The 22,888-nt window shown below is 29.2% G+C and overlaps 1 protein-coding gene across 8 annotated transcripts in view; it reads right to left on the bottom strand.

Annotated features, from left to right (window-relative positions):
* The window catches only part of LOC142319765 (pleckstrin homology domain-containing family G member 5-like), a 1,099,338-nt gene that overhangs the window by 90,037 nt on the left and 986,413 nt on the right, over window positions 1–22,888 (bottom strand). For all 8 annotated transcript variants that reach the window (XM_075357406.1, XM_075357404.1, XM_075357407.1 and 5 more), the window contains one exon: window positions 1,902–1,978. In XM_075357406.1, the coding sequence (XP_075213521.1) occupies window positions 1,902–1,978 (77 nt within the window). The remainder of the gene's footprint in view (window positions 1–1,901; window positions 1,979–22,888) is intronic.

Genomic DNA, 22,888 nt, shown 5'->3' with positions numbered 1-22,888 from the left:
CAGTTTCTACGCAGATTTAACATCCACCGAAATGACTCTGTTCTCACAATAGTAAACTGGGTTAATAATGTTCATTCAGGACAATCATTGAAGAAGAACAAACCACCAGGTGTCCACATACAATACATTCCAGAAAATGTAGAAAAAAATTTAGAACAGCATTGTTACGAAGTCCAGGCTGTTTTGCTTGGAGACATGCTGCGCTATGTTGTACTTTATGAGGAAAATGAAAACACTGTCTTGATAAGTGATGAAGCTCATTTTCATCTACATGGTGCAGTTAATGAACAGAATTATAACTGTTGGTCTGGTGAGAATCCCTGAGAAATCCACCAAAAACTACAATGCACAGCCCAAAAGTTACAATTTGGTGCATGTAGAGGAAGAATTTCATCATTGGTCCTTATTTTTTTGAACAAAATGGTGTTACTGTAACTGTTAATGCTGAGAGTTACATTGAGATGATAACTTTTTTGTGCCTGAGTTTAGGAGAAGGTGGATTGTTTTTTCATTGGTTTAAGCAGGATGGGCTCTGGCCTCTAAAAGCAGGATGGGCTTTTTCATCCAGGGCTTCTTCGCCCTCTGTTTCTCAATTGGTTTAATAAAGATAGGCAATTCAAAATTATAAAAAAATATAATTTCAAGTAGGTTAAAATTATAAAAATGAAAAATAATGAATTCAAAATAAAATATTTAGTTTTGAGTGTTTAATAATACAAAATTATTAGAATTTTGAAAATATATAATTTAAGAATTATGATAATATTTCATATTTTCCTGTATTAATTAAGTGAGCAGTAATTGGATTTAACAATACTTTTTTACAGAAATTCTGGGACTAATATCAGGAGTGGATATAACCTTTCATAAAAGAATGAGTAATTTTTATTTGCAGTAGGATTTCCATTCTTAATAAGCTTCTTTTTCTATCATTTTATAAAAATACTTCTCAAAATTAAAAAAAAAAATTAATAATTATTTTTACTGTCTTTTGATACTAGCAACAGATAATAAGATGATGTGAAAATTTGAAATAGATATGTAGCAGTAACGAGTTTGGTTTTATTAAATTTTAAAGTATACAGATAGTAATCTAAAGTTTTAATACAACACTAAATAAACTGTTTCTTTTTACTGAATTTTTACAATTATCCACCTTTCCATTGGGAAGGTTGATAGTTTAAGACCTAGCCAAATCAGAAATTTTTACATTAACATCTTCTAAATACTGCCCTGGCAAAAAGTCTGTTTTTGGGTTCTAATTAACATAATATATGCTGGCCTTGTGACTCATGGACATAATGAGCTATAAGTACACTCGTTACAAAAATAAGGACCTTTGGCTCTGAAATCAAGAATGCTGCACTAGATATTTGAAGATTTTAGGATCTGGCTGAATCAATTAATAACAATAATAATAATAAATAACAAAATTGTTGTATTTAAAGTTTTTAATCCTATTTTAAATTTATATAAAGTTAATATAAACAATTTTAACAATCTTTAGATTTTAAATTCAAATGCAATCTTTCATAAATTTGAAATTAAGTCCACCTAACCTAAAAATATACAGTGGAGAATATAGTAAATTTAAGCATTATTATGTCTTACATAAAATAATACATAATGGTTGTTGAATATGAAGAACCTGTTAATATTTCTAGGTGGTATTAAATTAAACAGAAAATTAAATAAGTTACAATAACTATTATTATAGTAAGTAGTTAATACTACTATTATTAATAAGATAGTTTAGTTAACTATGAGTACTGAATTATTTTTAACTTATGAGAATGTTTTCAGAGTATTATATAGAACAAGCACAATCATTTTTATATTCAAAACAACTAAAATCAACTTTTTATTATTATATACATGAAAGATGCATAAAACTTTATTACCCCTTGGTGTTTTCCCAGAGAGAATTGAGAGCCACTTGATTTTGCTGATTGTGATTTTTCTTTCTTGTCATCTTTGCCTGTAATAAAAAAATTTCTTATAAGTTTCCAGAAAAAAATTATTCAATATTATAAAAATTATTTCTTATAATAAAATAAAAAAAAAAAAATAAATAAAAACAGCAATGTTCGTGTCAGTTTATATTATTGTAAAAACCTGAACAAGTATTGAAAAACGTTCTTTGCACGGTCCCTTATGTTCAATAAAATTTTAAAATGGAATAATACAATAAAATTAATTTAAGTAAAATAATTTTAAATGAAAATTATAAACATTATTATTTAGCTTTTATGAATGAAAAAAATCAAACATTATTAGTACCATGTAGTTAATAATTTTATAAAATAGATGAAAATAAAAATTGTGAATATTATTATTAAATATAAGTTATTAATAATTACAATAATTATTATTTTAGTGAAAATGGTGTTTTATTGGTTCAGCTGTTGGGTACATGAAGAAGATTTGACCCAAATTTGCAAAAAGGTTCAAAATGTTAAAAAAAAATTTTGGTTGAATCTTTTGAACCCCTTACTTGACAACTACCTCATATAATATTTTTTAATAACAGCCACAATATGAAAAAAAGATAAAATATTGGAAATAATAAAAAAAAAGTTTATTCTTAAGTTGGGTCCCATGGAAAACCCTTTTTTAAAAAAAATTCTCATATTTTGTACATACTGGATAAAGTTGGGTTTTCAAACTTGAAAATTAAGCTAAAAACAAAATTTATATTTTAAGTATTGGTCTGGTTCAACCTCGTTGTTTTTGGGCCTTAAACATTTATTTATGGAAGTACTTCAATAAGTCAGCACAATTTGGTGTAAAGTTATACAACAAGGCTAAAAATTATAATTTTACTAAAAAAAAAGTATGAATATCATGATGTCCCTTTGTGTAATATGGTTGAAAATCAAGGCCAAAGTTAGGATATATATATATATATATTCTATATATGTATAGAGCCAATATTTGAGCCAAATTTCAACTTTTTTGGTCAATTAGATTTTAAGATATGAGGCAAAAACTGTTTAGAAATAATTTTAAATATCCTTCCATCTGTAAATTTGTTAAGTTTAAAAGTCTGGAATTTAAATTACATCACTTAAAAATTACTTTCATCATAATAAAGTGTAATTTTCTTTAACCACAATATAAAAATTTAAAAATTATGGAAACTACCTTCCCCTTTTTTCATTTTATCCAATGTCTATGCCATTAACATTGATTCATCATATAAGACAATTTTTGAGCCATTTTCAAAGAATATATGCAGCGGCAATTCAGCAGATATTGGTCAAAATACAGACTGATACACATATTCTAGAAATTTCTATAAATTTTTTTTGCATTTTTTTTGGATTAAGACAATCTTGAAACATTCCAATTTGCAAAAACCATAATTGGCCAAATTTTGATCAATCTCTAAGCTCATGCTATGCTATAAATTGAGCTACATAGGAACTGTTTATAGTTGTTATAAAGTAAAAGTTACAAAGCCAGATGCTGTTGAAGCATCTTTAATAATATAATTGGTTAATCTTAAATAGCTAATGTCTCTGACCAATTTTGGCAATGCTCATGAGTTTCATCATATACATTTAGTAATCAAGTTACCTTAATTCATACTTTGGCCTTATATATTATTGCCTTTTACCATACTATTACTTGACATTTTCATTTTCATTTGATAGTGTAGTTAAATTTTTATCAGTCAGTTTGAGTGATTCAAATAACACTAATATTCAATCTATATTAATAATGGTCAGATACAGAATTCAGTCGTAGTTAGTAAAATCAGTATTTAAATAACTACATTTTATAAGAAGGATAAAATTAAATGTTGAATAACTGAGAAACTGGATGATTATGATTGAATAATATTATTTAGAAAAGGAAGAATAATTGTACTATACATTCTAAGTTAATAAATATGAATGCATAAAGGAGTACTGAGTGAACATTACATTCATTCAAGTCAAAATTTTGTTTAAATTGTACTAGTCTGTATATTACAATGAACTAGCAGAATTTTGTAAATGTCTAAAGAGAATACAAATTAAATTTAACACTCTAGAAACAAATGTATTATTATTAATAATAATAACAGAAATAAAATTTTACCATAATATAATTACAAAATGCGTATCTGTAAAATCTCTGAATAATTTTAAATAAAAGCTATTCTAAAAAAACTACAATGAAAGTAATATCAAACTTTATCAACAAACTGTATGTACGTAATTAGAATTTTGCATAGATTCTTGTACCATACAAAACTTGTAGTACATTTCTCTTACAACGGTAAAAGGTAATATTAAAACTTGAGCTTGACAATGTTGTTAAATTTTAAAGAAGGATGTCATCTAAAGTTTAAAAGGGAACCGTAAACTTTACCAGAGAAATATACTATGGTTAAAAGAAAGGAATATGAATAAGGATACACTGTCAGCTATTCAAGATACCTCCGGGCTACATACATATAAATTATACATACAATGCTATGTAAATCCAGAAATAATTAATTTTCCTGATGCACACTTCACTAGCCGATTACAATTTCTCTTTACTAATCATTTTATTTACTTTACTACTATTTCTTTTACCAAATAAACCTAACCTAATTAAATTCTTATATATATATATATATATATATATATATATATATACTATCGTATAGTCTCGAAGCACTGCATTTGTTTTCCTAATGTTTGTAAGAATATTAAATATTATACAAATATTCATTAAAGAAAAATTAATCCTTTTAACTAAAATTTTAATTCTAATAAAAATTAAGTAAAAGGATTCATTTTTGTTTCTTTAATAGATATTTTTAATATCTTAATCCTGAAGGGGGTTAGGGCCTCCTCAATCTTTGGCTTAAAACATTCTCTGAGGTATCCTGAAAATTTAAAAATGTAAAATGTAAAAGTAAATTTAAAAATGTATCCTGAAAATTTGAAAGCAATCAGTCAATTCACATGTGATGTTTTAGTAAACATACAGATCAACAGACTCTCTCATTTATATATTATTTATGTTAAGTTACATATTTAATATCTCAATTTTAATTATAAAATTCTGCAGAATATTTCAAAAAGAACATAACCTGGATTTTGTTACTGTATACTTTAACTATTCTTTTTACAACGTACAGCACAAACTAGAAAAAAATGTTCATATCATACACCCTTAATTTCACTACACAAGTTGAAAGTGATTTCTTTTGACCAGGATGCAAATGCATACTCATTCATTGATATTTTTGGTACTTTTTACTTTCCTAGCTATAGCTCTACTGCTAATTTTGGGTATAAGAGATTTAAGAAAATCTTTAAGATAACCTTAGTTCAAAAAAACCACAGAACATGTAAAAGAAATTTCTGGAAGATGTATGTGTTTGGTTGTATTATGCTTAATGTCTCTTCCAATAGGTACAACATAAATTCTCTGAAACTGGCTAAAAATTTATAAATGCGGGTAATTGATGTAGTGTTATCTTTCATACAAAATTAAAAAGGGAGGGGCAGTTTTTGTCATTTTGACTTTTTGTATGGCGGTGATAAAAAGAATAAGCTTTAGTATGATGAATGCTTATTAAGTTATTTAATAAAAATTTCAAAGTTTTAAGTCGATCGGATATAAGGGTGGGAGGATATTCAACATTATTTCTATACAGGTTTCACCTCATCTTGAAAACCTACCAACCAAAAAAGTTGAAATTTGGCACAAATATTTGGCTATTTATTTCCCAACTTTGGCCTGATTTTCAAAACCACTGGACAAGTGACATCAAAGTATCCATGTATACAGTCTATTTTTTTATACTAACTATAATATTTTTAACTTTGCTGAATAACATTGAACTAAATCAAGATTACTTATTGAAGTAAATAATTAGTCCAACAAATAAATATTACTGGGACTGAATGGACTCGCGCTTATAAAATCTGATGTGAACATCACATGACTTCCTTGTATGCCTATTAAATTACATATACACTTTTTTTTAAATGAAAAGTACATAAAAGTTTATTTCATTAATAACTTCTGATATTTATTAATAATTTTTTTTTATTGTTATTATTGAATTATTATTTATTGTAAAACTTATTTTACAATGACAGATTAATAATTATTAATAAATCAATATATTATATTAAAAAAAAAAATTAAAAAAAGAGATGAAATTTGATTCGAATTGATGTGCCTTCTAAGATCCAAATATTTCATTAATTAGAATTTCATTTGGCTATAACTCTGAAACCAATGAAAATAAGTACCACTTATGATACATGGTTGAAAAGCTCACAATGAGGGCTTATTATTCCAATTAAGAAGTACAAGATGCATACTTTTTTTGGAATTTGGTGTTTTTTGGCCACTTTTGGTTCAGTTGATTGTAATCAAAAGGGGAGTTACAACAGTCCTAAATCCAAAATTTCAACATCCTAAGTAGTATAGAAATATGAGGTTTAAACTTCACTTGACTAACAGATTCTGGCTGACTAGTCCTGAGAAAATTATATGTTGAAACAGTTGATTTACTGAAAAAATCATAGTAAAACACATGTTTTAACTGCAAACACCATGATTAATTTATGATGATGTAGATCATCATTACTTTCAGCGAAAGCGGGTGTTGTAAATTTATTTATAGTTGTGATGGCTAATTATTGACAGCTGATGTTATTTTATTTATATTTTACTTAAGGACTTTTCGATCACCCGAAAATCCCAAGCGTTTAGCGGCCACCGTTCTCGAGAACTATCGCAAGCGAAATTCGCTTATGTCAATTTACCTCAAACCCAATTTTCACTATGAATTTTTCAATAAATCTACTTCATCTTGTAAATTTAAGAAAAATAATGATGATGTCCGCATCAATCGGTCATCATTACTTTCAGCGAAAACAGGGTTTAACATCATTTTTAAGTTAATGATTCTTTTATTGTATATTTTCCTTCAGATTTGCGAGACTAAAATAATTTCATATAAAGCTGTAAAATAAAGTAAATTTATCGATCAAACAGCTTCTACATCACAATTCATAGTTTATTATAAATGTATTTTATTGTAAAATACTATCGACTGTATACGATGTCAGGGGATTCCCCATATCAGTTGTAAATCATTCATCAGTTGTTTTTTTTTTATATATTGGTTTAGATATATATTACAACAGCATTGATCTTTAATCTCTTCTTAATGTAAATTACAGTTTTTCTACACATGCGCAGTAGCATATTAATCGACGTATGTTATGAACAAATAAAAGAAAACTATTCATATGGTATTTTCACCGATTTTAAGCTAATTATCGCTACAATAGGTTTTTTTAAACAATATAACATTAAGTCAAAATGGTGAGAAATAATTTAAAGCATGGTATCATAATAAAGAAAAGAATCAAAAGAATTTTACAATAATAAGGCCTACCCTCAGATTCGAGGATCTTTTTTTTTGAAATTAAAGGTAATAATAACACGAAACAACTAAAATTATTACCGGTACGTATATTTGTAAGAAGTTTTTACTTACCTGCACTTCGCATACATTAAAGAATTAAGAAAAAAAAAAAGGACGGCTAGGTTTCGAACCAGTTCATTACTGCTAAACACCAGGTGTTGGATTATCGCCTTAATCCGTTCGACTACACTATTGACACAACAAATGTTGTTAAAGTTATAGTATATAAGTTGTACGTTATCTTTTACGTATAATGAATGTTAACAGCAATATCATATGATCATTACACAATTGTTCACCTTATTTATAGTATATGCGTTTTCATGTCAGTTCAAGTACTCGGACCAAGTAAGCAAAAAAAAAAGTCTATTTAACAAAAGTTTTTAAAAATTTCATTGCGGAAAAAAATAAAACTTTTTGTTATTTCAACTACATCTTATTTTATTTTTTTTCAATCATAATGCAATATGTGATAATGTTATAAATCTATATTTAATACATTATCTAAATATGGAACCCTTATACACGATCTTTAGGTTGATCAATTTCATTCAAATCTGATTGATTTAATTTCAATAAATCTAAATACAAACAAAATTTATTTTTATTCAAATACATTATTGGTTACAGTTGATAGACTTTTCATTGTTAATGATTCTTTAATGTATTTAAATTTAGGTAGTCGGAATTCCGACCACCAAAATATTTCATATAAAGTGGTTTTTCCAACACATTTTTACAATAAACAGCAATCTTTTCAACAACATTCAATTACATCATTTATATAAAAATCTAAATTTGTAAGGTCAATGACCGCACCGTTTTCCATTTGGTGTTTAATATACATTTCACTTTAGACATCTTAACCTAATAAAACGTTTAAATATAAAGATGTTATAATTCGTAACTGTCTTTTAGATATACTTATCGCTTTGTTATTTAACATTCTTTATATAAATCTTCTGTGATAGGTATTATCTGGTTAGAACTGTAAATTTTCTTTATATAAATGTGGAGGTATGAACTCGATTTTGGGTCGTTATATTTTATGTATCAATTTGAAAGTGATTGGCGCAAAATTCCGGCATTTATCGTGTCCACAAGACAGTGAAATATATACATATATATAATCTTAGTATAATATAAACTTTTGAACTGACGGTGGTTTTGGGATCTGGGATTGTGAAACGCGAAGATGTCGAAATTTTCCGTAAGTCGAATCTTGGTACTCTTTACAATAGGTAGTTTACTTATGAAATCTACCTAAAACATTAGATTGTCCAAAACTATAAGAGAATAAACTATTATGTAATTTGGGGGTTTTACCCATTTACAACACCTTAAAATTGGGTAATTCATTCGGTTTGAAAAATAGATATTTTACAAAAAATAAAAACAATAATTTATTTTTAATTATTGAAGATCTTTTACTCAATTTGAATAAAATTCATTTAAAACCATAACCTCGTTTATATTAAACATCGGACCTTTAATTATTAAATATCACGTCATTATTTTCAGGTCATTTAAATATTAAATGATGCGTTGATATTAAAGTGTAAGCTGCCCTATCCTATTCGTATTGATTTATAATATAAAATATTAAATTTAACTTGTATTCATATTATAATTTATTTTAAACTTGTCATTACATGTGTATTATTCGTATTTTTTTATAAATTTTATTTTTATAAGATAGGCATTTTTAATATTATTACGTTCTATTAAATGAAATGTTTAACTTTTTAATTTTTAAATAGCAAATGTAATAATAATAGTAATAATTTTTATTACTTTAGACCGGAACACTCGTTTAAATTCTATTTTGTAATATGTCCATTAGAATATAACAACAAATATATATATATATATATACCTTTTACTTCAGGGTTATTATCTTATTTTTCTGTTTACCCTCCGGAATACCGTAAGGTATTACTTCAGAGGATAAATGAGGATGATATGTATGAATGTAAATTAAGTGTAGTCTTGTATAATCTCAGGTCGACCATTCCTGAGGTGTGTGGTTAATTGAATCCCAACTACCAATGAACACTGGTATCCACTATCTAGTATTCAAATCCGTAAAATGCTTATTCTTGCCTTTGCTCGGATTTGAACCTTAGAACTCTCGACTTCGGAATCAGTTGATTTGCGATGACGAGTTAACCACTACACCAACCCGGTGGGCTTACCAATTACTCTTCAAGATCTGCGAGATCGAATTGTTACAGCAGTGAATTCAATAAGTAGGGATCACTGACCAATAAAAATAACTACTGTTATTTATAAATCTCGATTTTTACATCGTTGTACGAAGTACAGTTAGTATTGTGATCGCGAAAAATTTCGGTTTTCAGATTTCAACAGAAATTTCTATTGACCATCCCTGAATCCATTCTGACTATTTTCGCCGTGATGTTTGTACGTATGTATCTCGCATAAATCAAAAATGATTAGGCGTGGAATATTGAAATTTTGGATTTAGGACTTTTATAACATCTAATTGCGCAAAACTCCTTTTGATTGCAATCGACTTGACCAAAATGTCCAAAACATTTGGATTTTGGAGTTTTTCTTAACGGCAGTAATAAGCACTCATTGAGAGAATAAATGGTACTGACTTTCATTGGTTCCAGAGTTATAGCCAAATAAAATTTAATTAATGAAATATTTGGCTCTTATAAGGGGAAGGTACATCGGTTCCTATCCGTCTTAGTACTAAAATTTTATTTCACTAATTACTTCTGATTTCTTTCATTTTATTTTTAATTGTTATTACTGAATTTAACTAGTTTAACTAGTCATGCATCAAAAATCTTAACTAGAATTCTATACAGAAGAATTCAGAGGAGAGTGGAAGAAGTGTTAGGAGAAGACCAATTTGGTTTCAGGAAAAGTATAGGGACAAGGGAAGCAATTTTAGGCCTCAGATTAATAGTAGAAGGAAGATTAAAGAAAAACAAACCAACATACTTGGTGTTTATAGACCTAGAAAAGGCTTTCGATAACGTAGACTGGAATAAAATGTTCAGCATTTTAAAAAAAATCAGGGTTCAAATACAGAGATAGAAGAACAATTGCTAACATGTACAGGAACCAAACAGCAACAATAACGATTGAAGAACATAAGAAAGAAGCCGTAATAAGAAAGGGAGTCCGACAAGGATGTTCCCTATCTCCGTTACTTTTTAATCTTTACATGGAACTAGCAGTTAATGATGTTAAAGAACAATTTAGATTCGGAGTAACAGTACAAGGTGAAAAGATAAAGATGCTACGATTTGCTGATGATATAGTAATTCTAGCCGAGAGTAAAAAGGATTTAGAAGAAACAATGAACGGCATAGATGAAGTCCTACGCAAGAACTATCGCGTGAAAATAAACAAGAACAAAACAAAAGTAATGAAATGTAGTAGAAATAACAAAGATGGACCACTGAATGTGAAAATAGGAGGAGAAAAGATTACGGAGGTAGAAGAATTTTATTTGGGAAGTAGAATTACTAAAGATGGACGAAGCAGGAGCGATATAAAATGCCGAATAGCACAAGCTAAAGGAGCCTTCAGTAAGAAATATAATTTGTTTACATCAAAAATTAATTTAAATGTCAGGAAAAGATTTTTGAAAGTGTCTGTTTGGAGTGTTGCTTTATATGGAAGTGTAACTTGGACGATCGGAGTATCTGAGAAGAAAAGATTAGAAGCTTTTGAAATGTGGTGCTATAGGAGAATGTTAAAAATCAGATGGATGGATAAAGTGACAAATGAAGAGGTATTGCGGCAAATAGATGAAGAAATAAGCGTTTGGAAAAATATAGTTAAAAGAAGAGACAGACTTATAGGCCACATACTAAGGCATCCTGGATTGTTGCTTTAATATTGGAAGGACAGGTAGAAGGAAAAAATTGTGTAGGCAGGCCACATTTGGAATATGTAAAACAAATTGTTAGGGATGTAGGATGTAGAGGGTATAATGAAATGAAATGACTAGCACTAGATAGGGAATCTTGGAGAGCTGCATCAAACCAGTCAAATGACTGAAGACAAAAAAAAAAAAAAAAAAAAATCTGAATTATACTTTTAATATTGCACATCCTGAACCCTGTAGGGGAAGACACCCTCTGCCACCCCCTCCTTTCCGAGCCCTTACAGGCTTTACCGGATGTCATCTTCGAAACCTCGACTTTTGACATATTCCAGTCCATCTCGGCCAGGATGCCACTGATGCGCATGCCGTGAGTGGGAATGTCACTCATGGCATTCGCATCAGTGTCATCCTATTTAATGCCAGTGTACTAGTATTTAATGAACTCAAAACAAAATACATCTCACCAAGTCTTAAGTAAGAAGAAAGGACATAAATAAACAAAGGAATTGAACTACCTACCCTTAGAAGGTAAAAGTGAGTTCAACACACAACACGAAACATAAGAATATTACTATAAAAACACAGTAACATTGAAACAAAACAAAACAATGGACAAAAACAACAACAAAAAACATAATTAATAAAACAAAACATCAACAAAAAAAAGAATACAAAAGAAATCCAAGCAGAGCTTTCGATCTCCTCAGCAATCCTTTCCTTTGAAAAGTAATTTTTAAGGTAAAAACAATACCATGTTACTGTATTTTTATCTTTTTTTAAATTTCTGATTACATCTGCTTCCTGTAACCAGTCAGCCAATTGAATAAAAACACTATTTTTACTGTTATTAATAATAATAATAATTAATGAAATCATTAATAATTATATTTTGGGTAATAATATTTATAATTTCTATTCTCATTAGTTTTATTTCATTTTTTTAATAATGTTATTAACTACATGATTTTTGCATTCATCAGAGTCATAAATAATAATAAAATTTACAATTTTTATTCAAATCTAAATTTAAACTTTATCTTTAATCTAAATATTTAATCTTTATCTTTAATCTAAATATTTAATCTTTATAATTAATCTAAATATTTAATCTTTATAATTAATTTAAATTTAAACTTTAAATTTTACACTTTACTTAACAACTGAATTTTATTATTATTACCAGTTTTTAATTTTGTTTAACATAGGTGGTAGTGCAGTGTAAGTTTTGCAATCTTTTGCCGGTTTTGTAATATTTGTTTGCTAATGTTTGAAATCCAACTTTCAATATTAGAAAGTGAGAATGAGGACCGATTTGAAAGATTCATTAATTAAATATCACCAAAAGAAAAAATCTAATACAGTTACACATTTAAAAAGGTTTTCAATTCTTCAAAACTTTGAGATCAAAATATTCTTGCAATAATGCAATTATTTTATTAGTATTATGATAGAAATGCCATCTTGCTGAAACCAACATTTTGGTCATTTTCCTCCTAGAAAACAATGAACTACTGTATTGACTAAAATATAAACCTCACCATATACAGTTAAAAAGTAGCAGGACCTGCCATATGATAACAGAAAATTACCCGTTCCAAATAGTAACTTTTTTTGTTGGTAACAACTGTTTATGATAAGTTCAGGAATTTTTACTGGTCCATACTGAGCTATTTTGATTATTCACACAGCTCTCTGACTTCAACCAAAACTGCAGTAAAGTAAATCCTACTCATAACTAAATCCCATTTTCATCAACAAAAGATGAAAACCTGTTGTAAATGTTTTTGTTAGTATGGTTCTTCCAAATCATTAGAATTACCAATGCAGTAATTGTAATTTAAAATTTTTTTGTAGTAATACAGTATCTGTTTGTAGTCTATGCCCTTAAGACTGTCAAAAATAACTAGGATTATCTCTTGAAAGAGCAAATAATGATATTGATTCTCTGTACTCCTTGTCGCACAATATTTTAACATGTTAAATTACAGGGAACTGCAGACTGAGGAAATTTTAAATAAAACTCATCTTTTGTATATCTTTCAGATATACAAAATATATATATGCTAAATAAGTCATCTAAATAAATATTCATCCTTGGAAAATGACATTAATCAATAAAAAAGAAAGGAAAATGGAAACTAAGGTGACATCTATAACTCTTTTCCAACTCCTATAAACTGCTAATTTTGAGTAAGTTGATGCCACCTGACAAACAGAATAATGGAAAATTTCCCAATGTGTAAGTTATACACCCTCATTCTAAGTATTGCCTCCATTTTGAAAAACCATTATTATTTTTTTCATAACACAGTCATCACTGGCTAATTCAAAATTATCTAGAGTTTGGATTGAGTCACTAGTTTCATTACCAGTAAGCTACTATCATAGTGCAGTAACGCTAAAGGGCCCTGATTAAAATCCAATTTATTTGAAAACCTGTTTATTTTCATCAAAAAGGATTTTATTGCAGATACAAAAATATTTTTATATTTTACATCAAATAACTTATGTAGATATATGAATGAACAATTCAGTAAAAAAGGTTAATGATTCTCACCAAAAAAAAACAAAACCGCAGAAGTGATAAAATGAAATTAACTCAGTAAAAGTAGTAAAAACTTTTATGAAACAATGCAATATTCCAGAAAATTATCATATTTATTCAAAAAGTGAAACAATATAAGAACGGTAAAATATCAAAGAAAATAAACAAGAACAAAACAAAAGTAATGAAATGTAGTAGAAATAACAAAGATGGAGCACTGAATGTGAAAATAGGAGGAGAAAAGATTATGGAGGTAGAAGAATTTTGTTATTTGGGAAGTAGAATTACTAAAGATGGACGAAGCAGGAGCGATATAAAATGCCGAATAGCACTAGCTAAACGAGACTTCAGTAAAAAATATAATTTGTTTACATCAAATATTAATTTAAATGTCAGGAAAAGATTTTTGAAAGTGTATGTTTGGAGTGTCGCTTTATATGGAAGTGAAACTTGGGCGATCGGAGTATCTGAGAAGAAAAGATTAGAAGCTTTTGAAATGTGGTGCTATAGGAGAATGTTAAAAATCAGATGGGTGGATAAAGTGACAAATGAAGAGGTATTGCGGCAAATAGATGAAGAAAGAAGCATTTGGAGAAATATAGTTAAAAGAAGACTTATAGGCCACATACTAAGGCATCCTGGAATAGTCGCTTTAATATTGGAAGGACAGGTAGAAGGGAAAAATTGTGTAGGCAGGCCACGTTTGGAATATGTAAAACAAATTGTTAGGGATGTAGGATGTAGAGGGTATACTGAAATGAAACGACTAGCACTAGATAGGGAATCTTGGAGAGCTGCATCAAACCAGTCAAATGACTGAAGACAAAAAAAAAATATCAAATTTGAAGTGTGGTTGTTAATGTGCACTGTATTAGTTGCGAGGATTGAAGTAAACAGATTAAATTTGAAACTCTGGATAATAAGTGTTACTTATAAGAGTAGGCATTCAGAGAGAGACAAAAGAAGTATTGGTATGATCTAGAAACGCCCTGTGTTGTACATATAAGTTAGTAATTCTGAAATACCCGTTGAAAAAAACATTTTAAATTATATTGTTGCTTTCAATCTAGAAAGCAGTGGAATGGAATTGGTCATTGATTTCAATGACTGTGTTATTGAGTTAGTAGTCATAAACAGAAACTGTCTCTTTGAATTTTGTCACTAAGCACGTTACTGGTGTCTTATTAGAAACTGGTCTATCTCAACTCTTTTGGGAAAAAGATCCTTGTAATGAATTCACTGATCGCACACAGAAATTCAAGTTACTCAGTAATAAAAACATGCATGTATATCTATCTAACTATACATAATACCACAGCAATAAATCAAGTATTAAATGCATATAGACCCATCAGAGGAATTATCATTGCATATTGACTAAATTAAGTGTATTTTAATTTTTGATGACTTTCCGAGAATAACAGTAACTTCAGATGAAAAGAGATTTATTTCATAGAAGGAAAACTCTACAAATTTAGAAAAACATGAAAAAATACATATAAATATTTAACCCATACGCCCAACTCCTATCCCCATTTAAACGATATCTATTACTGTCATTAAAATAAGAACTGTAAGGTTGGTGTAAAACATTCAAATTAAAAGAAATATATATATTAATTTTATTTATTTTTATAATTATTTATGATATCTTATGCTCAAAGTACAAAGAATTAAAAAAAATACATAATTTCAATCTATCTGGAACTTTAATTTTTTAATCTCTGGGACCATTGTTAGGTATTGCTTCAGAGGATGAGATGAATGACAATTTTTGCCCAGTGTGTGAAAATGCCACGCCTGACCGGGATTTGAACTCAGGACCTCCGGATGAAAGACCGAAACACTACCACTCATGCCACAGAGGCCGGCAACTATCTATCTATCTGGAACTAAGATCCTAATTGTTGTTCAATATGGACAATGCTTTCTCAAAGTAAATTCTCAGTTGCTCTCAACTGTTTTAGGATTCTTGGAGCACAGTCACTGATCATAATCTAGAGAAAGAAATTCATTGGTTTAATATCCAGGAAGCATGGAAGCAATTTCAGTTACTGCATGTCACCCAGACTTTTCAAACCTACTGTCTATTCCTAAAGCTTTGTTTACATAATCACTGTGGCTTAAGTGTGTATTATTTTCACATTACATCAACACATATTTTAAGTAAATTTCATGAAAATTTTCTGTGAGCATCACAAGTCCAGGACCACATAATTTTGAGGATGTTTAAATAAGTATATTCAGTAAGTGAATTTTTGTCAGTTCAAAGGAGATATCGAGTACCCATTAAAAAATAGGATCGAGTTATTTGACCAGAATAACTCTGTAAATCTATATATATAAAGATAATTTTATTTTAACTATAATTATAGTTTCTCTATAGAGATATAGACTATAACTATATCTCTAGAGATAATTTTCTAGATAATTATATCTCTTATTGTTCGAGTTATTGTTCCAGAATAGATTTTGATTTTCAAAATACTAATATTTTCAGGTATGTAAATTAACTTGCCTATTTATCTTAAAGTAATATAATCAGTTCATGTTCTTCAAGTTTATTCTATAAGTCAATAACATGAGACAGAATGGTGGATTTGTATTAAAGAGTTCTTATACTTTTTAACAATAGCAGTACGACTACAAAAAAAGAAGCTTTTAGAGCAAATATTTATCTCTCTACTTTGCATTGTGTGAAATAAAGTCGTTAATAACATTTTTCATAATCTAAAATACTTTTCTTAGAATTATTTACAAAGCCACTGAACTGTTATGCAACTGTATATTAAATTATGTTTCTTTCTGTAGTACCAACTTTACAAGTAACATTTATTGTATTAGTTGAATGATTTTTTTTTTAATAAAAAAACTCAACTGACTCAAAATACAAGTGAATTCTTTATCACCTCATACTGAAGAAATAGATCACTCTTATTCTGATACATTTTATTTTATACTTTTATATCTGTATTTTACTTGTTACAAAGAGGGAAAAGAAAAAGTGGGTCAGCTGGAATAACAATAAACAATTAATATTGTAAATATAACATCTATCTTGCATTGTTTGGAGATCAGTGTCAAAGGTATGATACTGTTACGAGTTTTGTTTGTTGATCTGATTGAATTACATTCAGCTAAAGTTTACTTAGCATGTTCATCACTGTTTTCAGTTAGTTCAGTGGATCATGTGGTGCATGCAATAGTATTTGAAGTATAAACTAAGGTGGTATGTTTAAATGGTGAGTGAGTATTTCCAACTGGTATTTGTAAAATAAAATAAACTAAGTATCCTGCAACTAAATAAAAATGTTACTAATGTTACAATAACTATTATGTTAATGTTCAGTGTTTTTATTTTTTACTAAATGTTAGTGCACTAACTGTAAGAATTACTATTTTATAAATAGTAATGTCATTACTATTTATTTTGTCATTGTTAAGTATAAAATAAAATATATATAAGAAATAAAATAAATCTTAACAAAATTATAATTTTTTAGACCCTTGAGTAAGAAAGAGGAAGGCAATGTTCAAGTTGCAAAACTGTAGTTTTTAACATCTGTAAAAGATTGTTCTAGATTAGATAGGGTACTAAATGAAGCAATTCTGGCAAAACTTGGTATCCAGCAATTTAATGAACTAGTAGAGAATACAGGAAACAGTGGAGAGGAGCAATTAAAAGAAAGCTACCAGAAGGAATTCGAATGAAATTCATGCACAAAAAATTGCAATCAAGGTTCAAGATGTTGCCCAAGAAGGATGTCATTGGAAATTATTTCAGAAATTGTATTTAGGACTGAAACAGGCTGAAAGCCCAAACCTTTTAGGAAGAAAAATAAGAACGCCTGGTTAGGAAGATTAGATGACGAAAAGGAAAAAAGATGATAAAACATCCCATATTTTGACGTTCAGGGTTATTTCCTTCCTTTACCCTTTCCTTCATCATTCTACTTTGGATTTTTAATACTTGAACTAACTTTCCCACTAAGGTAGTAGGGCTACTGTCCCACTAAGTGGGACGGTAGCTCTGCAAGTGGACTTATATTTGAGGGTTGTTCTTGATTGCAGTGTCTATCAAATAGGCCTCATATTCCTGCAACTGATCAAGTACAACTATACCTCGCTATACAACCACTCTTCATACAGCATTTCATTATAATGGTGTTTTTTAATTATGGTAATTTTTCGATTTACAGCCCACAATGTTTTGTTACACGGCTGGTTATATGACCTTTTGTTAAGTTTCAACTACTTCCTTTAGGTGGCGCACTGCTACAATTTTTACCTTTGTCATCATTTTACTGAGTTGTCGCGTTAGTATACATAGTTTTACGTGTTTATTCTTGTTTGTTTACTGGTTGGGTTTTGTTTCTGTTTGTATTAATTGGTGAATAGTAAACATACAGTATTTGGTATGTATGTATTAGAAAGGCTGTATTTTCATTACATATATAATTAATTCATTAGTTCTTTTAAATATAATCTTCCCTTTTTTGAAAAAAAAATGGCACCAAAACATTCATTGAATTTGGAGAATAATACTAATAAAAATAAAAAAAGAAGCCGAAAATCTGTCACGCCAGAGACCAAACTAATATGTTGTATTAAAGCTGGTGAGAAAATTGTTCAAGTCTGTAATTCAATAGGACTGGCAAAGTCTCCCATTCAGACTAATTGTGATAGAAAAGAAGACATTAAAACACATACGCTATCTGCTGCACCTTTAAATGTCTCAAAACTCACCAATGAAGCAGCATTATGGAAAAATTATTAGATATGTGGATTGAAGACAATAATCAACAAAAGAGGCCAATGAGCCAAATGACTACCCAAGAAAACGTCAAAAGTAATTTTGAAAATTTAAAGAGGGAGGATACTGATGAATCTGTGAAAGAAGGAACATTCCAGGTAGTCAAGGTTGCTTTGAAAAATTCAAAAATCACCACAATTTGCACAACTTAAAAATGAAAGGTGAAAGAGCTAGTGCCAATGATGACACAGCTAAAGAATATTCCAACATTTAAAAAAAAAATTATTGAAAGAGGTGGATACCGACCTAAACAAATTTTCAATGTAAACGAGACAGAGGACTCTATCAGAAGTGAATGCCTGAAAGAACTTACATTTCAAAATATAAAAAGTCTGCATCTGGATACGAGGTGTCAAAAGAACGATTAACTTTGCTCCTTGGTGCTAATACTGAAGGAGATTTTAAGCTAAAACTACTTTTAGTACATCTTTCTGAAAATCCAAGGTGTTTTAAAGGGTTGAAGAAACAAATGCCCATCATTTGGAGATCCAACAAGAAAGGTTGGATGGCTAAGATTCTCTTTGAAGACTGGTTTAAAAATTACTTTTGCCCAGAAGTAAAAAAAATATTTTGACGGACAATAACTTGAGCAACAAGGCATTACTCGTTTTAGATAATGCTCCAGAGCACCTGGTTAATTTATCTGAATTATTTGAAGATGTGGAGATTGATTATCTTCCCAAAAGTACAACAGCTCTGATCCAGCAATGGATCAGGGTGCAATAGCCACATTTAAGGTTTATTATTTACACAAACTTTTCATAAACTTATTCACGAAACCGATAGTGAATCTTCAATAAAATAGTTTTGGAAAAAACATCAGCACCAGAAATGCGTAGACAACATTAGCGAATTGTGGAAGGAATTAAAATCAACCACAATGAAAAAAATATGGCCAGAATGCATAAAAACTAATTAAAGTTAATTCTCTTACTGAAATTCGACAAAACATATTAAACTTAGCAAACATCTGGGTTTTGAGGATTTGGAAGAAGGTGATTTCATTGATTTCCTAGATGCTGACAGAGAACTTCTTTCAAATGAGGAAGTGATCCAGTTAGAAACAGAATGAGCACTTGATGAGGAGCCAGAGCCAGAGCCTGCTATATGCCAACAGCTAACATCAAAAAACTTGTCGAATGCGCTTTCTTATTTTGAGCAGGGAATGAACACCCTTCTTCAAAGTTATCCTGATAAAGAATTCAGCGCTAAAGTGTCTCAATGAGTAAACTCAGCCATTACCTGTTACAAAACACTGCAAAAAGCAAGGCAAAGCAGACAATGTTGGACCAATAATTTAAACTGAGTAATTCACAACAGCGGAAAGTGATGATGACAGCATATTATAGCTTGGTGATTATTCATGTTAATGTTCATGATCAGATTAAAACAATTTTTAAACATTTTATTTTATGTTTTTTATTATATTCATATGTATAATAAAAGTGTGCATATGATTTCTTTTTTTTTTTAATTTAAATATTTATTTTTTGAATTTCTGTTTATTATTACACTGTTTTGTACTTTTATCTTTATGTAAGCATTTTATAGGAAATAAAAAGAATAAAATGGTCCAGATGTACCAGTTCCAATTTCATCAGAAAATTTACCTGAAATAGACAATTCCAAAAGTGATTTAAATGAAGATAAGATCAAGGAGTACGAACCTGGAGATAGCTATGCACTAGAGCTTTATTCACAGTCTGAACTAAACGATTTGGTTCGAGACTTACATCTGACCAAAGAAAATTCAGAATTGCTTGGCTCAAGGCTTAAAGAGAAGAACCTGCTAGCAGTTGGTAACTCATTTTCCTCATTCAGGTACAGAGAAAAGGATTTTCTTCAATATTTTTTGGAAGAAGGAGAATTAGTCCTTTGCACTGATGTATGTGGACTTTTGACTAGATTTTAATATTTCGTACAAAAGTACAGATTGGAAACTGTTCATAGATTCATCCAAAAGAAGCTTCAAAATTATCCTTCACAAAGGGAATACATATCCGACAATACCTGTCAGACATTCTGTCCATTTAAAAGAGGTTAGGGTTTGGAATTCATCTTCAATAAAACTAAATATGACAATCATAAGTGGATTACGTGCGGTGATCTCAAAATAATATTGATGCTGCTACAGCAGCAAGGAGGATACAAGGAGGATTTTTGTGTGAAAGGGATAGCAGCGATAAAAGAGAAAATAATTGGATTAGGAAAGATTGGCCAAAAAGACCTTCATTAGAATCTGGAACCAAAAATGTGCTCCAAAAAGCTCTCGTAGACCTGAATAAACTTCTTCCACCTCTGCATATCAAGTTAGGCTTGATGAAGCAATTTGTCAAAGCCTTACTAAAAGAAGGTAAATGTTTTAAATACATATGTGACAAATTTTCAGTCTTCTCAACCGAAGTTGCAGAAAAAGAAGCCTGGAGAGCCTTTAAAGACCAAAGTTTCTGAGCAATAACAAGGATCAAAACTTCAAATCAATCATTGTGAATGTACTGGAGAAGTACAAAAATTTAGGTTGTCCCATGAGCTTGAAGGTTCACTTACTAAATTCACATATGGACTATGTTTCTGAAAATCTGGGTGTCATTAGCAAAGCTAGTTGAAAGATTTCATCAGGACATGAAAGAAATGGAAAGGAAGTATCAAGGAACTATTGTTGGATGTTACACCAAGATGAACCCTATAGAGAACATAGAATGAAAAGCATGAAGCAGAGTATAAGCCGTCCAAAGAAACGTCAACACATTGAATAAAATTGTAAGTACTTTATATACTTCGTGGGTGAAGAGGGGGAGTGGTTTCCAAAGGCACAACGTACCTTATAAAAATTAATTAAATAAAAATAAATTTAAAAATGCACTATAATAGAAATTAGGATTATTTTGTTACAATTTTCATGAAAAATTAAGGAATCAATGAACCCCCCCCCCCACCCACCTCTTCAAACCACTCAACTGTTTAGCCGTAAGAATACATAGTATAAGCCAAAAAAGTGAATACATTATATTAATTTATTATAAAAACAGTTTTACATCCATTTTATTGCATCCCATTTTCGCAATTTTTCAACTATTTACAAATTTTTAAATTTGCAATATGCAAAAAATCCTGACATGATGGAAATAAATAAAGATTATTTTCAGATCCAGCACTAAAAAATAAATATGAATCAATTATCAAAAACTAAAAAACACAACCGTCGCAGGCTTGTGATAATTCAATATAATCATTTTACACAATATTTAATTTTATGAAAGTTTATTTGTTATAGTGGTAAAGCATTTTACTAAAAATGAAAAAAAAAAGAAGATTTTTTTGATATGGATAATGAATTGATCTCTTAAAAAAATTAACATACAAGTAAAAAATGTTTTATGTAGAAAATGAGTTAAACTGGTAAGTACTACAACATTTAATAACACGTACAAACATCAATGAAAAACATAACATTATGTCGAAAAATCATATTTTTTTTAGCAGGTAAGAATCAATTTTGTTTTTGTTTCACTAATGAAATTGCACGATCTAAAAGTCAAATTTAATCTTTTATTTATACACTTTAATAGAATTAAAAAACAGCTTCAAAGTTGATTTATATTACTTTCATTTACCTTATGTGACCTAGCCTTAAGAGATGTTGGATTTTTGTTTTGTTTAACCTCCAGGTCCACCATTAGGTATTGCTTCAGAGGATGAGATGAATGATTTGTAGCGTGTGAAAATGTCATGCCTGACCAGGATTCAAACCCAGGACCTCTGGATGAAAGGCTGAGATGCTACCACTTGCACCATGGAGGCCGGTAAGTGGTGTTGGATTAAGAGGTGACACGGTTAACTGATAAATATTAATAACAGTGAACCCTGAGAATTTCAGGTGTATGAACCGGGACCCGGGTTACCTTATTTTAGAAAATTAAACAATAAAAATATTAATATTGTTAAATACTAATAATAAGCATACAACAAAACAGATCTCTTGGAAACTAAAAGCATTGTTCAAAAAATTAACAGTAAACCTGTTAATCAGTTGTTTTATTTACTGGCAAAATGCATAAAATAAACTTAGATAAGCATGATACAGCAAAGGAAGTATATAAATTATTATATACAATATATAATCATGACTGAGGTATGTTACAAAGATTTATGGATTAGTAACGAGCAGATAATCAATACTTAACAAGGCAAATGTAATAATCTGATAAGAATTGACAGTTATAAATA

Source organism: Lycorma delicatula, chromosome 2 (assembly GCF_047948215.1).
Source record: "Lycorma delicatula isolate Av1 chromosome 2, ASM4794821v1, whole genome shotgun sequence".
Classification (NCBI taxonomy): Eukaryota; Metazoa; Arthropoda; class Insecta; order Hemiptera; family Fulgoridae; genus Lycorma; species Lycorma delicatula.
The sequence above is the reverse complement of the archived record's forward strand: the minus strand, read 5'-3'. Positions and strand labels throughout refer to the sequence as shown.